The 17,393-nt window shown below is 45.0% G+C and overlaps 1 protein-coding gene across 2 annotated transcripts in view; it reads left to right on the top strand.

Annotated features, from left to right (window-relative positions):
- GAPVD1 (GTPase activating protein and VPS9 domains 1) overlaps positions 1-17,393 on the top strand; it is a 3,238,556-nt gene that overhangs the window by 740,861 nt on the left and 2,480,302 nt on the right. For both annotated transcript variants that reach the window (XM_044058337.1, XM_044058338.1), the window contains exon 4: positions 1,713-1,799. In XM_044058337.1, coding sequence (XP_043914272.1) covers positions 1,713-1,799 — 87 coding nt within the window. The remainder of the gene's footprint in view (positions 1-1,712; positions 1,800-17,393) is intronic.

Here is a 17,393-nt window from a genome sequence, read left to right on the forward strand (position 1 = left end):
TTGGAATTATCTTCTCCTGTCTGTTTTAATGTGAATTTTCATTAGGTGTTCTAGTTGCTTCCCACCTCCCAAATAAATGCTGTATGGTGATTTATTGATCCCTTTTTGTACTGTGTGTCTATGTTCTGCAGTGGATGGATGCTATGTCTGTGATTATTTTTTTTCTTATGAAGCCATCCCCATTCCTTGCTACGATAGGCTGCATCTCCTATGCGACCCTAAGTAAGATGGTGCAGGTACCAGAAAATGGATGGACAAATTCTTAGATTTGTCATTTCTAGTATAGGTGCTGTACCTGATTCCTGTAATATTATATTTTTGTCCATATCTGTTAAATGATGCATCAAAACAAGACTCTTGTGAAGAAGTATGACAGTATTAAAAGGATTATCAAAAGACTTGGTATTCAGCACCCTACCATGTTTAGCCCTAACAGCAAGCCAGCAAAACTAGGCAAGTTGGTCCTTGCAAAATAACGTGTGTTTAATAAGAATGGTAAGTGGCTTTAGTGTAAATGGCATAGGGGATTATGATTGGTTCACTGATCATAACCAGCTTATTATGTGTTCAAGACATGGAAGCTAAGAAATTCACTTTGAGTGGTGAATCTTGGCATCTATGTCAAGAGTATGTAATTTAAGGTTATGATCGGTGAACCAGTCATAATTCTTTCCATTGATTGTAGCTTTATCTGCTCCATGTACTACTAGTTACAGGAGAAAAATCGCTAAGTTTTTCCCGGCTTTCAAAGCCATAAAACACTCTGTGAGGGCTACCAGAAAAGCAGTGAAATGTCTGTTACATTTACACTAACCTTTCATACCTCTCAACTATCTAGATTTTAGCAGGACATTCGGATTATTGTTTCATATTTCTAGTCTGTTCTTAAAATATGTGATTTTTGGTCAAACCACTGAGACTTTAAGTCACTAAATAATGACATGCATTTGAGTTCCAGTGTTCACATTCTTCAGATTATGCAGGCAAACAGACATCCTGTTATTTTATCAACTCTTACTTTTTTTTCCCCCCAACAAGAAGTTATTGACATGTTAACGGTATGGACAGCAGGCTAAAACAAATTTTTTCTGCTGCTGTTATTCGCTAGTCATTAAAGGCAGATTTACTGCTTGGCTCTAGACCCGACCTTAACAGCATAAGCAGGGGATGCTTAACATTTGTTAAGGTTGGGTCGTACGCCATTCTGGAGCTTAACCAGTTTCTTTTTCCGAATAGCGAAGAGTAATTGGCACGCTCCATGCACTACAAGTGAATTATACTTGACACAGAGTGCTCTGACAGACCATGTTTAAATTTGCTTTATTGTATTTATTTTGCTTTGTCGTCTTTCCCCTGATGATTGCTGATGGTAATGAGGAAGAGTTATGGTATGATCACTTAAATGCTAGTGTCACAGTTCTTTGCTGCCTATTACACCTGGAAATATATTCATATTCAGAGACTTTTTTTGGAAAATTAAGTTTGTGATCTTTGGCGTACTTCAAGGATACATCAGTTCTTAGCAGGCACATATCTGTGGTGTTTGTAACACCCTTCATGTTTTATAGTAAGTAAATGTATGTTTTGGATGTTTGTTTCAGCATTGGTTAAAAAGTAAATGATAATGTAGGATTGCAAACATATTTGTGGCCATGGCCATGTCCATTGCAGACGGATAGAAATTAATTACAGGCATTTTTTTCTCATTCCAGGTTGGTCGGTTCCTACAACAGTTAGCAATGCCTGGTGGTGAAGAAACTGATCCCCGAGTAAAGAGCAGTCTTAGCAAGTTTGACAAGGTAGGTCTCCATGTCTTTAGTTCCATAGTTGGCTACAAAGCAGTATCTGATGTGCATATATTAAATGTCTACTAATTATGTGCATACACACTTTACATAGCTGATGCACTGCATTTTGGCGATAATGTATAAGATTGAACTGAATGTGACTCATGTCTATGAATACAAAAGCAAGTTACACTCAGTCCATTATTCTCCTTTATCGCCAATTTGTTTACTGGGTTTGTAATACACACTGATCACAGTACAGTAGACCATTTGCAGGCATGTCTTGTTTCAGTTATGTTTCAGATAGTTTCTGTATTTGCCTCCCAAAATTAGCATTTTGATATTTGCAGAAAATACTTATCATAGCTCCTCAATCTCTTGTTTAATAATCAAGAGCAAAGACTAACGCAATGAGAGTTAAAGGCTTCAAATCAGGACTGATTTAAATGCTGCTTGTCATTCATTTGTGGTAGTTGACAGAATAGCAGGATGTGCAGTAACGCACATTTTCTAAAGAAGACTGGAACTCGGATGGGAGCAGTGACTGTACTCTAAAAAGCAAATGCACCTTTTTAGTAGAGCAATTATATGAAGCAAAAATCGGATAACTCAGAGTTCTGACGTTCTATTTTCAGTTAAGGTGACACTAGACTGAGAAATGAAGTGTATTTGAGATTGTGATACAAAAACGTTACAACAGCAAGCCTGCATGTGTACAACTATGCTTCTGCTGTAACACTTCGACCATCAAGTAAAAACACTGTTTCATTCTAGTGATGTCCTTCTATTCTCATGTTGTAGTATTCCAAACCCTTGGGTTATTCTTTGCTTTCTACCCAAATGCCCAGCCAGTGTACAAAAGCTTCTAATCACTGCTAGGTACGTGGGACATCTGACTGTGGCTAAAAGAGCGTGGGCCATAAAAGTAATGTCTGCTCGTACCATTCCCTAGAACTTTGCTGCTTCCGGTCGAATGTCAACTGTTACTGCTGTCCCAGTCGTCTGATCTAAACATTTAAAGATAAGTACCCCATTGGGGCTGTTTTTTTTCTTTTGGGTCACTGCATGTCTGTTTAGGTTCATGTCATCCAGGAAAGGAAAGTGCAGGTACGGTTGTCAGATCCCCCATAAGGGCACCCATGAGCTCTGCCTTTTCTGTTTAGGGCCTACTTATGACCATAAAACCTGTGCGATCTGTCAGGCCTTCATCCCTAAGACATTCCACAGCCGTCTGCACGCCCTCAACATTTATTTGGAAAAGCAGCGTCTCAGACTCTTAGCTCTAGCTATGGAAGGGGCCATCCAGTCAGACTTTCGAGCCACTTAGAAGGCCAAAGTTTCTAGGCCTGAATCCGCTGCTGCACCTCTTCCACCCAATGGCCCTCCTGTGGCTGACGTTAGTCTGGAAGAATGTTTGAAGTCCATCATTATGAGTGTAACTGGTACAGTTCAGGAGGCTGCAGAACCTAGAGTGGAAGGCACATCTGTGGAGGTTTCACCGACAGCTGCCGATGATGAGAAACCTTGGCTTGCACTGGTCATCCAAACAGGTTCTTCCATGCCTCCGGAGCTTACCGGACCTAGGCCTTCCTTAGGCCCTATGCCCTCTAGTCTTTCCCTGAAAAGGAAACAGAAGACCAAGCATGTTTCACTCCCGGTAGAAAGCCAACCAGACTGGCAAGCCTTTTCACAGAGTTTATTTAATGCATTCATGGCCCTAAGGCCTGCTATGCCTGCCTCCCCACCAGTTGCTCCTCCTAATTAGCCCTAGGGCTCAGGCTGAAGACATCCCTCAACCTGAAGCTGAGGATTCCTCTGACTCCTCTTCAGAGGACTCTTTCCTATGTGTCTCAGTTGGCATCTCCTCTTGGTTATGCTTCCTTAGAGGAGGATTCTGCTGGGAAAGACTCCCCAGGTGAGGATCTCACCTTTGGGGTGACCATCTCTAAAATGAGGGAGTTATTTAAGTGGGATTCCACTGAGATGTCAGAGGTCCAAAAAAGATATTACAAACTCCTGCAAATGGACACTCCTGCTCCTTCAACAACTTCACTTGTTTTGTCAGCCTTTTGGATGCTTTCAGTGCAGCCTCTGTGAACCCTGACTCACAACCCCTTGCCCCTCAAAGGCCTGACAGGTTCTATAAGGTCTCTGAGGGGACCAAAATTTTTATCAAATGCCGTGTTGCAGACTCTGGCACTGTCTCAGTCAGTGCTGATAAGCCTTCCAAATGCTTCCTTCCATGTCTGTCCTCCCTACAGACAAGGACAGTAAGGCCATGGAGGGTATTGGCAAAAACATATATACTTCTGCTGCCCTGGCCTTCAGGGCAATTAATTACCAGACACACATGTCAAAGTATGCCCTAGCCATGTTGGCCCAGGCCACCAAGTTTTTGTCACACCTCCCTGACTCTTCTTCTAAGGCACAAATTTCTAGCCTCCTTTCCCTGTCTTCCCAGGTCACAAGGCATTCCATCGGATACAGTTATGATTCTGCTGAAGCTTCTGCCAGATCTGCTGCATCTCCTTCAGTCCTGAGAAGATATTCTTGGTTAAGATTGCAGCCTTTGCCCGACAACGTTAGGGCAAAACATCTGGATGCATCTCTGGATAACTCTGCCCTTTTTGGGACAAAAGTGGCTGAGTTATTCAAAACTCTCCAATAAAACAGGAAGGAGCTACAGGATCTAAAGCACTTGTTTGCATCTCCTATACCTAAATTTCACAGGAACTACCCCTCCAAAACCCAGTTTATCAGAAAACATTCTCCCTCACCACCTCTTTCCAGGGACAGAAAGAGCACCAGGAAGCAACAGGCTCCTCCCAGGCCTGCTCAGACCCCTGCCCAGAAACCTCAGTTTCAGGACAGGGCACTTCGTCTGACTACCTGCTTTGCTTCCCAAACCTGTCTGTTATTCCCCTGTCCCAAAGGCTGTCTCACTGTCTTCCAGTTTGGAAAAGCATTAACTCAGACAGGTGGATCTTGTTCTTTATAGAAAAGGGTTATTTCATGACCTGGATCACCCCACTCTCTTTGAGGGGCTTTCCTCAACCACCCAAAGAACAACTCCCTCCTTTCAGACCAGTCAGTCTGTTTGCTCAAGTGACAGTACAACCTGTCCGTATGGCAGAAAAGGGAGGGTTTTTTTATTCAAGACTCTTCCTAGTCCCAAGAAAGGCTGGACAATGGGGACCATTCCTGGATCTCTCCAACCTCAGTCTTTTCCTACAAGTACCCACCTATCGAATGTTTCCCTACAGACCTTCCCCTTGTTTTAATGCCTTAAAGATTTATAGCGCCTTTGGACATAGGATGCCTACCTGCACATCTCCATAAGGACCAACTACAGGCGATATTTTCTTTTCTCTGTTTACTTACTCCATTGAAAACTGGTTCATCTTGACCCAGTGGACTATCCTGGTAAACCAACTGCAAACCAACTTACACTTTCAGTTCTCTGCTTTGCCCTTTGGATTCTGTACAGCACCAAGGGTATTCACAAAGTGCTTGGCTCCAGTAATTGCCTACTGTAGGACCCAGGGGATTCAAATCTTCCCATACCTGGATGACCTCCCGATTCAGGCAGAATGATGTTCATAGTGTTACCCTGCTGCAGTCATCACACTTGGGTTATCCTGTCATCAGGCGGTCCCGCAGTCGGCCGGAATTCCAAAGTCTTGGTCCGGCGTCGGTTGCTGTCGCTTCTTCCCTGACGTCAGTGCGCCAGGGGTATAAATAGTGCATCCGACGCCATTTTCTTCAGTCTTTCTTGCCGCGTGGTGCCCGAAGCAGAAGCAATTCACAAGTGCCGGTCGGCCGACTCATGAGATTTTCGAAGTCTAATTTCATTTCCAAAGTCTTCAATAAAGCTAAGTACCCCGTTGGGGAAACTTTTCTTGCCTCAGACCGATGTCAGAAAAAGTTAACAATTGTATTTCTTGTGGGAAGCAAATAACTCATAAAGATTTTCATTTTTACTGCATACCTTGCCTAGGCCCAGACCACGACGTCACTGGTTGTCGTTTTTGTGCTAGGTTTAATAAGCGTACTATAAAAAGGTGCTTTGATTTCGCATGACACTACTTCGGTAGAAAATGTAACTACGTTATGCCGTCGGAGCAACAGACTACTGGCGTGCACATAAAACGCAAGGACAAGGACAGGCAGCCTAGACCCAGGCCAGACTCCGAGGCCTCGGCTGGTCCCGTCTCCGGTTCACCGGTCTTCAGTGAGGCTCCGACACAGCCCCTGACTACCGCAGCTCTTGAACCCGTGACCTCTTCGGAGCTTTTGGCGGAGAGTACTAGGCTGATGCAGCCATTATGTTTAGCCCCTACCGACGACACTGCTGATAAAGATGTTGGTGCTACAGAAACACCTTAGGTTTCTGAAGGCGTCTTCAGACCGACGACACTCACCATAAAAACGTATCCTAAGTCTAAGACAACTATTAAACCTAAAAAGACTGCACTTCATTCTCCAGTTCAAGGCCCCATGCCTAAGAAGCAGATGCTCAAAATGGCTGAAGATTTGGTCTCTCTAATTAGGGGTTCCCAGCCCCCACCCGACAAAAGGCCTAGACAAGAGGAAGATTATGCCTCCTCTGAACAAGTGTCTATTTCCTCAGGCTCCTCTGAGGACCAAGATTACTCCTTCTCCCCTTATGAAGATTCTGATGCTGAGGATTCTATTCCCTCAGCTTCTCCTCCTGAAGACTACTCCTTTGGGGAAACTTGCATACTATGAGGGAAAATTTTCAATGGGAAGGTCAGGACTACTCTGACTCAAAGAAAAGGCTCAGAGTTTCTTTTACTCCCCCAGCACAAACCACTTGCCATCCCCCCAGTTTTAGACATTGTGGATGATGTTTACTTAGAATCCAGTTTGAACCCAGATTCTCTAACTCCTGCTCCAGCCAAACCTGACAGATACTATACAGTTCCTGACTCCCACAAATTCCTTTATAAAAGCCCTGTTGCTGATCCAGAGACCATCTCCCAGGGTCCCAAAGGGGCTAAGGCTTCTATGGCAAAAAATCCCGTACCCTCTGAAAGGGACTCCAGAGCACTAGACAGGTGGGGGGGGAAAGGTTTACACCTCAGCCACTCTAGCTATGAGGGCACTAAATTGCCAATTTCACATGCTAAAATATCAGCAATTTCTAATGTCTCAGTTAAAACAAAAAAATGAGCACACTCCCTCAACAGTCTGAATTGAAAGAAATGCAGGATCTGTTAAATGCAACTTAACAGATGGGCAAACATACTTTACAATGTGGTTTTGATTATTTGGAGGCTTCCTGCAGAGCAGCTGTCACTGGGTCTGTTATACGTAGGCATGCTTGGTTAAGGGATCAAACTCTGCCTGATCATGTTAAAGCAAAGCTTCTAGATGCTCCCTTACAGCAGGATGTTCTTTTTGGAGTTAAAGCAGAAGTAGTCTTGAAGAAAATGGAGGATAAGGCAAAATCTGTGCAGATAGTCAAAGATTTTCTACAGGTACAGCCCCCTCGCTTCAGCAGAAATTGGCCAACAAAAAATTGGTCCTTTCCAGCTACTGACAGACCACAGAGGGGGAAATATAGATGTCCAAGAGGCAGAGGGCAACCACAAGCCCAGTACAAACCTCGACAATGGGGCACTGCAACACAGAAGGGAGGAGAAGACACGTCCCAAACTACCAGGAGGCAAACTCAGTGACTTGCACCTCATCTGGCCAAGCAACACTCTCTTGGCAGCCCCCTTGGGAGGAAAACTCACACTTTTTTCAGACAACTAGCACATTGTCACAAAGGACAAATGGGTCCTAGACATAATTTCACGAGGATACAGATTCCATTTTCACACCTTGCCAATGAAAAGAGGAATGCCAAACCTGCCACAAAATCAATGGGCAGAGGCACAAAAACAAATTACAGCTCTCATGGACATGAGCCATTCAACTGGTACCTACTCCAGAGCAAGGCCAAGGATTTTACTCAAGAATCTTTCTAGTGCCCAGAAAGGACAATGCCTGGAGACCAATTCTGGACCTTTCAGTTCTAAACACCTTCTTACAAGTACCCAAATTCAAGATGCTAAAACTACAGCAGCTTCTTCCCATGTTGAGCAAGAAAGCATGGCTAGTGACGTTGGACCTCAAGGAGGCATACCTGCATGTCCCTATCAGACAAAGTTGCAGAAGATACCTGCATGTCCCTATCAGACAAAGTTGCAGAAGATACCTCCGTTTTATTGCAGGTCAACCCATTACCAATTCTCTGCACTGCCCTTTGGCTTATCTACTGCGCCCAGGGTCTTCACAAAATGCCTGACACCAGTAATTGCATACTGCAGACAAAGAAGAATTCAAATATACCCATACCTGGACGACTGCCTCATCCAAGCAGAAAGCAAGGACAAACTCTTACAACATCTGGCTTTTGTAAAACATCTAAGTTGCCTGGGGTACACAGTAAACAAAAATAAATCAAAACTAGTACCCTCACAAACCATGACATTCCTGGGTGCCAGCTTGAATACAACGGCCCAAAAGGTTTATCTGACACCAGACAAACAACTGCAACTGACTCTACATTTCAAAACAATGGCAACAAAGACCCAACTACCTGCAAGAAAAATTCTGCAGGCCTTGGGCTTCATGGCATCTTGCATACTACTAATACCATTTGCAAAGCTGCATATGAGGAAATTACAGTGGTACCTAAAAAGCGTATGGTCTCAACACAGCCACAGCTTGGACACAATGATATCTCTCATTCCCTGGCATCTTGCATACTACTAATACCATTTGCAAAGCTGCATATGAGGAAATTACAGTGGTACCTAAAAAGCGTATGGTCTCAACACAGCCACAGCTTGGACACAATGATATCTCTCATTCCCTGCCTACAACAGGAGTTTCTATGGTGGTCACAGGCATGTCACCTCAACAAGGGTCAGCCTTTCACCTTGCCCCCAGCCAGGCAAACTATGACAGCAGATGCATCGGACTACACCTGGGTGGCACACATGGCAGGACAGTGCGTTCAAGGCGTATGGACTGCAGATCAAAGGAATCTGCACATCAATCAAAAAGAGATGCTAGCTGTACAGAATGTTCTGACATTACATCCAGGGCAACTTACAATAAGGACGGAAAACACCACAGTAATGTGGTACATAAACAAACAAGGGGGTACACACTCCTACCCTCTATGCAGGCAAGCAATGACCTTGTGGAACAGCTCTGACCTACCAAGTTCAGTTACAAGCTCAATTCCTGCCAGGAAAAAAGAACACATTGGCAAACGACCTCAGCAGAAACATCATGGACCCCCACGAGTGGAAACTAGATCCACAAGTATTTGCAATGATAACTCAAAAATGGGGCCTTCCAGACATAGACCTGTTTGCCAGTCCTCAAAACTATCAACTAACAAAATTTTGTACAAGGACACTTCACCATCAAGCTTGGTAAGTGGATGCACTCTCATTCAGTTGGAAAAATCTGACAGTATATGCCTTCCCTCCATTGCCTCTCCTCACACAGGTGCTTCTGAAAGCCAGAAAGGAGAGACCACGATTGATACTCATAGCCCCAGACTGGCCACGCCAGCACTGGTACCCACTATTGAGGAATATGGCCCAGGGCCCACCTTGGATTTTACCACAGATTGCCCATTTGCTCGCACAGCAAAACAATCAGATTATTCACAGCCAGCTCAAAACCTTAAATCTGGCTGCATGGCAAAATCACCTAAGGGATGTTATTCTGGAAGCTAGGAGGCCCAGCACCAGGAAGGCCTAGTCGGATAAATGGAAAAGGTTTTGCGCCTGGAACCAAACTAAAGGCCAAAACTCACTACAGCCTGACATGCCTCAAATTCTACAGTACCTAACTGAGATGTTGCAGAAAGGACTTTCTTTTTCTTCCATTAAAATCCACGCATCAGCTATTTCAGCCCACTACAACACAGATCCACCCTTATTTTCGCATCCACTTCTAAGGCAATTCCTCAGAGGGGCAAAAAACATTAGGCCCCCCAGGAGAGCACCTACACCAACATGGGACCTCAATTTTGTTCTGGAAAAACTTACGCTACCTCCCTTTGAACCAGCTTTCTCTGCAGATCTACAGTTTCTATCATGGAAGACTGCCCTGCTACTAGCAATAACTTCAGCTAGAAGAGTCTCAGAGCTGCAGGCACTAATGGCAGTGGAACCTTTCCTCATTTTCCATCAAGACAGAGTTTCTCTATGAACTAATCCTTCCTTCATGCCTAAGGTGGTTTCCAGTGTGGCTCTAAATCAAACCATCCACTTAACCACCTTCTTCCCAAATTCACAGAACAAAGGAGAAAGACTCCTGCATTCCTTGGGCATTCACAGGGAACTTCGTTACTACTTGGATAAAACTAAGGCTTTCAGAAAATCTGACCAGCTCTTTGTATCCTATGCTACAGCTTCACAAGGGAAGGCCATATCAAAACAAACCATTTCCAAATGGATAGGACATTGCATTTGTTTTTGCTATACCCATCATGGAAAACCAGTTTTTGCTACCATTAGGCCCCACTCTACCAGGGTAACAGCTACATCTACAGCCTTCCTCAGGGGGGTTCCTACCAAGGAGATTTTGGAAGCTGCAACTTTGGAGTTCAGTACACACATTTACCAAACACTATCACTTACCATTTTACTCTAAGACTAGAGCTGGCTTTGCTACTGCAGTTCTGCAGGGTCTTCTAGTCTCCTCTAACCTTCTATAACTCCTCCACCCATCCTTAGCTTTGGGATTTTACCCAAGTGTGATGACTGCAGCAGGGTAACACAATGAATATAGTACAGTTTTGTACCTACCATAAATGTAGATGTTAGAGTGTTCACCCTGCTGCAGTCCAGGTTACCCTCCCTCCTTCCCCTCTGATCTAGCTGGCTAAAATCTCTACATTACCTTCCTGATGTATTTGCTTATAGCTGGAGGGATTTTGTGTTTGTGCAGAAATTACTTAATTTGGTACTAATTACTGACCACCTTTTTGGGGGCACCTGACATCTGGGGCAAGAAAAACTGAATAAAATGGTGTCGGATGCACTATGTATACCCCTGGCGCACTGACGTCAGGGAAGAAGCGACAGCAACCGACGCCGGACCAAGACTTTGGAATTCCGGCCGACTGCGGGACCGCCTGACGACAGGATAACCCAAGTGTGATGACTGCAGCAGGGTGAACACTCGAACATCTACATTTATGGTAGGTACAAAACTGTACTTTCCAGGTCTGTACAATGCCAACTGCAAACATTCATATCAGTCCTGCAAGCACTGGGATTCAAAATTAATTACCCTAAGTCCAATCTAAATCTCTCACAAGATCAAGTTTTCCTCTGGTGCAGAATAAGGACAGATGTCAAGAGGGCATTCCTTCCACCTCAAAAGGTGGAAAAATGAAAACAGTACCTGATGTTCATCGTGCATACAGCTGCAGTAATCACAGATGGGTTCTCTGCCGTCAGGCGGTCCCTCGGTCGGCCGAAATCCAAAGTCTAGGTCCAGAGTCGGTTGTTGTCGCTTTCTCTCCTGACGTCAGTGAGGCCGGAGTATATAAGACACAGCCGACGCCATATTCTTCAGTCTTTTTTGCCGCACGGTGCCCGAAGCAGAAGCAGTTCGCAAGTGCCAGTCGGCCAGCTCCTGAATTACAGAAATATTGGAAACTGAAGTCTTCATTAAAGCTAAGTACTCCGTTGGGGAAACTTTTCTTGCCTCAGACCGATGTCAGAAAAAGTTAATAATTGTATTTCTTGTGGGAAGCAAATACAGCATAAGGATTTCCATTCCCTATGCATACCTTGTTTAGGCCCAGACCACGACGTCTCGGGCTGTCGCTTTTGCGCTACCTTCAATAAACGCACTATTAAGCATCGGGCGGAGTTCGCCCAACATTATTTTGGTAAAGCCTTTGATTATAAAATGTCGTCAGATACTCCGACTACAGTTTTGTCCAAAAAACGCAAGGACAAGGACCGACACGCGAGGCCCGCGGTCCCCACAGACACCACGCCAAAACAGGCTACACGTGGTCCGGTTCTCAGTGAGATGCCTTTGCAGTCCCTGACTACTGACAACACTCCTTTGGCGGTGTCCTCTGTACCCGAGACCGCTGGTACCTCAGCCCTTTCCCAGACTACAACCTAAGCCTTTGCTAATGTTGAGCCTACTAATGTGGACAGGTCCACTTCCACCCATGGTGTCTCTTTAGACCCTTATCTTCTTTTTCTATTAAGGCCTTTACTAAATCCAAAGCAGCCAGGCATCCCAAGAGGCCTGTTGCACAGGGCCCATCTCCAGGTCCCATGCCTAAAAACAGATGCTTAAAATGGCTGAGGATTTAATTACTCTTATCAGGGGTTCTCAACCCCATCCAGACAGGAGACCTAGAGTGGGGGAAGATTCTCCCTCTTCTGATCAGGGATCCATTTTATCAGAACATTCTGATGTAGAGGAAAACACTCTTACTCCCCTTTTGAGGATTCGGATGCAGAGCAGTCCATTCCTTCTGTATCTCCTCCTGAAGATTTTTCCTTCTGTATCTCCTCCTGAAGATTTTTCCTTTGGGGAAACCTTGCACATTTTGAGGGAACACTTCCATTGGGAAGGCCAAGACTTTTCAGATTCCAAGAAAAGACTTAGGGAATTTCTTGTGTTACCTCAACACAGACCTCTGGCGATACCTCCTGTTTTGGACATACTTGATGATGTTTATTCAGAGGCTTGCCTTAACCCGGATTCTCTGCCTCCTGCACCAGTCAAACCTGATAGGTACTACAGAGTACCTAACTCTCACCAATTTCTCTTCAAAAGCCATACTGCTGACCCTGAAACCATTTCACAAGGCCCCAAGGGATTGAAGGCCTCCACTGCCAAGAATCCACTTCCTGCAGAAAGAGAGTCAAGATCTTTAGAAAGGTGGGGAAAAAAGGTATATACCTCGGCCACCCTAGCCATGAGGGCCTTAAATTGTCAGTTGCATATGCTTAAATATCAACAGTTCCTGATGTTCATCGTGCATACAGCTGCAGTAATCACAGATGGGTTTTCAGCCGTCAGGCGGTCCCTCGGTCGGCCGAATTCCAAAGTCTTGGTCCGGCGTCGGTTGTTGTCGCTTACTCTTCTGACGTCAGGAAGGCCAGAGTATATAAAACACAGCCAACGCCATGTTCTCCAGTCTTTTTTGCCGCGCGGTGCCCGAAGCAGAAGCAGTTCGCAAGTGCCGGTTGGCCAGCTCCTGAATTACGAAAATATTTGGAACCAAAGTCTTCATTAAAGCTAAGTACCCCGTTGGGGAATCTTTTCTTGCCTCAGACCGATGTCAGAAAAAGTTAATAATTGTATTTCTTGTGGGAAGCAAATACCGCATAAGGATTTCCATTCCCTTTGCATACCTTGTTTGGGCCCAGACCACGACGTCTCGGGCTGTCGCTTTCGCGCTACCTTCAATAAACGCACTATCAAGCGTCGGGCGGAGTTCGCCCAACACTTTTTTGGTAAAGCGTTTGACTATAAAATGTCGTCGGACACTCCGACTACCATTTTATCCAAAAAAACGCAAGGAAAAGGACCGACATGCGAGGCCCGCGGTCTCCACCGACACCACGCCGAAACAGGCTCCACGTGGTCCGGTTCTCAGTGAGACTCCTTTGCAGTCCCTGACTACCGACGACACTCCTTCGGCGGTGTCTTCTGTACCCGAGACCGCTGGGTCATCGGCCCTTTCCCAGACTACAACCGAAGCCCCAGCTTATGTCGAGCCTACTAATGTGGACAGATCTACATCCACCCATGGTGTATTTAGGCCTTCATCCTCTTTTTCTATTAAGGCCTTTACTAAATCCAAAGCAGCCAGGCATCACACTAGGCCTGCTGCACAAGGCCCATCTCCCGGACCCATGCCTAAGAAACAGATGCTTAAAATGGCTGAGGATCTAATAACTCTTATCAGAGGTTCTCAGCCCCCTCCTGACAAGAGACCCAGAGTGGAGGAAGAATCCCCCTCTTCTGATCAGGGATCCATTTTATCAGAGCATTCTGATGCTGAGGAACACTCTTATTCCCCTTTTGAGGATTCGGATGCAGAGCAGTCTATTCCTTCTGTATTGGGGAAACCTTGCACACCTTGAGGGAACACTTCCATTGGGAAGGCCAAGACTTTTCAGACTCCAAGAAAAGACTTAGGGAATTTCTTTGGTTACCTCAGCACAGACCTCTGGCTATTACCCCGGTTTTGGAGGTACTGGATGATGTCTATTCGGAGGCTTGTTTTAATCCTGATTCACTGCCTCCTGCACCAGTTAAGCCTGATAGATATTACAGAGTACCCAGTTCTCACCAATTTCTCTACAAAGGCCATAATGCTGACCCTGAAACCATTTCACAAGGCACTAAGGGAATAAAGGCCTCCACTGCCAAGAATCCACTTCCTGCAGAAAGGGAATCTAGATCTCTAGAAAGGTGGGGTAAGAAGGTTTATACCTCTGCCACCCTAGCCATGAGGGCCTTAAACTGCCAGTTTCATATGATTAAATATCAACAGTTCCTGTTATCACAATTAAAAAACAAAATGTCTCAACCTGAACAACCAGATTTAAGAGTTACAGGATATGATGCATAGTGCAGAACAAGTGGGTAAACACACTTTACAATGTGGTTATGATGCCCTAGAGGCCTGCAGTAGAGCGGCTGCTACAGGATCAGTCATTCGCAGACATGCCTGGCTTAAGGAACAAAATCTGCCTGATCATGTGAAAGCAAAACTTCTTGATGCACCTTTACAAAAGGATGTTCTTTTTGGGACTAATGCTGAGGATATATTACGAAAAATGGAAGAGAAAGCCAAATCTATGCAAACTGTCAAAGCTTTCTTACAGGTCCAGCCACCACGATTTAGCAGGAATTGGCCATCAAAAAACTGGTCCTTTCCAGCCACTGACAAGCCCCAAAGAGGCAGATACAGACGCGGAAGGGGCAGAGGGCAATCACAAGGGTCATATAGAGGCAGACAATGGCAATCTCCAGCACCAAGAGGTAGTGAAGACAGTGCACAACAATACAGGAAGCAAACTCAATGACTCCCTCATTTCCATGCCAAGCAAGTCTCAGCTGGCAGCACCTTTGGGAGGGAAACTAGCATTATTTGCAAGCAATTGGCATATTGTCACAACAGACAAATGGATACTGGACATTATAAACAGAGGCTACACATTTCAATTTCACACTCTTCCAAAAATGAGAGGCATGCCAAACCTACCACAAAATCAAAGGGTAGAGGCACAACTGCAAATTTCAAAGCTCCTAAACATGAGGGCTATACAAAAGGTACCTACGCACCAGCAAGGTCAAGGTTTTTATTCAAGACTTTTCCTGGTACCAAGAAAAGGAACCGACTGGAGACCCATTCTGGACTTATCCATCCTAAACTCATTTCTACTGCACCAAAATTCAAGATGCTCACATTACAGCAACTTCTTCCCATGCTGGGCAAGGAGTTTTGGCTGGTAACATTGGACCTCAAGGAGGCATACCTGCATGTCCCAATCAGACAAAGCTGCAGAAGATACCTCAGATTTCTTGCAGGTTCAATCCACTATCAATTCTCTGCATTGCCCTTTGGCTTATCTACTGCGCCCAGAGTATTTACAAAGTGCCTGGCATCAGTGATTGCCTATTGCAGACTTCAAGGGATACAAATTTACCCTTATCTGGACGACTGCCTGATCCAAGCGGACAGCAAACATATACTACTGGAACATCTGGCATATGTGACACGGTTACTGCTTTCTCTGGGATACACCATCAACAAGGAGAAATCAAAGCTAACACCTTCTCAGAAAATAACCTTCCTGGGTGCCAGCTTGGACACAAACACCCAGATGGCATACCTTACGCCAGAAAAACAAGGGCAATTATCTCAGTACTTCAAAATACTAGCAAAAAGTACCAGGCTTACTGCAAGGAAAATCCTGCAGGCTCTGGGATTCATGGCATCTTGCATTTTTCTAATCCCGTGTGCAAAGCTGCATATGAGGAAACTTCAATGGTACCTTAAAAAATCTGTGGTCTCAACACAGTCACAGCTTGGAAGTAGTTATTCCAATAATTCCCTGTCTACAAAAGGAATTCCTATGGTGGGCCCAAGCATGTCAAGTAAACACAGGCCTCCCATTCTGCAAGCCTCAAGCAAAACAAGTCATAACCACAGACGCCTCAGATTACGCCTGGGGGGCGCACATGAAGGACAGGTGCATTCAGGGCAGATGGTCCCAAAAGGAAAAGCACCTTCACATCAATCAAAAAGAAATGCTGGCAGTAATAAATGCAATTACAGCTTTCGAGGACTTCCTGCATCCAGGACAATTGCTCATAAGAACAGACAACACCACAGTAATGTGGTACATAAACAAACAAGGAGGAACTCACTCATACCCCTTGTGCAGACTAGCCATGACTCTTTGGAACTTGGCTGTGGAAAGACAAATCGAACTTCAAGCACAGTACTTGCCAGGGATGGAAAACACACTGGCAGACACTCTGAGCAGAAATATGACAGATCCACACGAATGGAAGCTACATCCACAGGTGTTTACAGAGATAGTCCAAGCGTGGGGGAGGCCAGATATAGATCTTTTTGCCTCCCACAGAAACCATCAATTGAAAAGGTTTTGTTCAAGGACCTTCCATCCAAAGGCCTGGAAAGTGGACGCCCTTTCATTCAGTTGGACAACATGGTCAGTTTATGCATTCCCACCTCTGCCTCTTCTGCCCAAGGTGCTTTTGAAAGCAAGAACAGACAAACTGAGGATGATACTGATTGCTCCAGACTGGCCAAGGCAACACTGGTATCCACTCCTGAGGAGCCTAACACATACTCCTCCCTGGTCCCTGCCTCTAATACCTCTTCTGCTGACGCAGAACTACAACAAAACCCTTCACAGACAGCTGAAAACACTCAGCCTCGCTGCATGGAAAATTCCTTAACACCACATCAAACTCTACTCTCCAAGGAGGTACAGGATGTCATTTTGGAGACCAGAAGACCATCTACTAGAAAAGCTTACTCCGCAAAATGGAAGCGGTTTTGCTGTTGGAATGAGAAAAGAGGGCAGGACCCTAGAAAATTGAACTTGCCTCAGGTTTTACAGTACCTAGCTGAACTACTGAGCAGTGGACTTTCATTTTCTTCAATCAAAATACACGCCTCAGCCATTTCTGCAGAATTCAACACGGATCCTCCTTTATTCTCACACCCACTCTTACGGCAGTTCCTCAGAGGGGCTAAGAATATAAGACCTCCAAGGAAACAACCAATACCAGCCTGGGACCTTAATTACATACTAGAAAAATTAACATTGCCTCCCTTTGAACCTGCTGCTTCAACAGATCTACAATATTTGTCCTGGAAAACAGCTTTCCTTCTGGCCATCACTTCAGCTCGTAGGGTTTCTGAACTACAGGCCCTCATGGCGGTGCAGCCCTTCCTCATCTTCCATCAGGACAGGGTTTCCCTTGCACCAACCCATCTTTTATGCCTAAGTGGTATCTAGGGTAGCCTTAAACCAAGCCATA

Source organism: Protopterus annectens, chromosome 16.part0 (assembly GCF_019279795.1).
Source record: "Protopterus annectens isolate FY-2018-M chromosome 16.part0, PAN1.0, whole genome shotgun sequence".
Taxonomy (NCBI): domain Eukaryota; kingdom Metazoa; phylum Chordata; order Ceratodontiformes; family Protopteridae; genus Protopterus; species Protopterus annectens.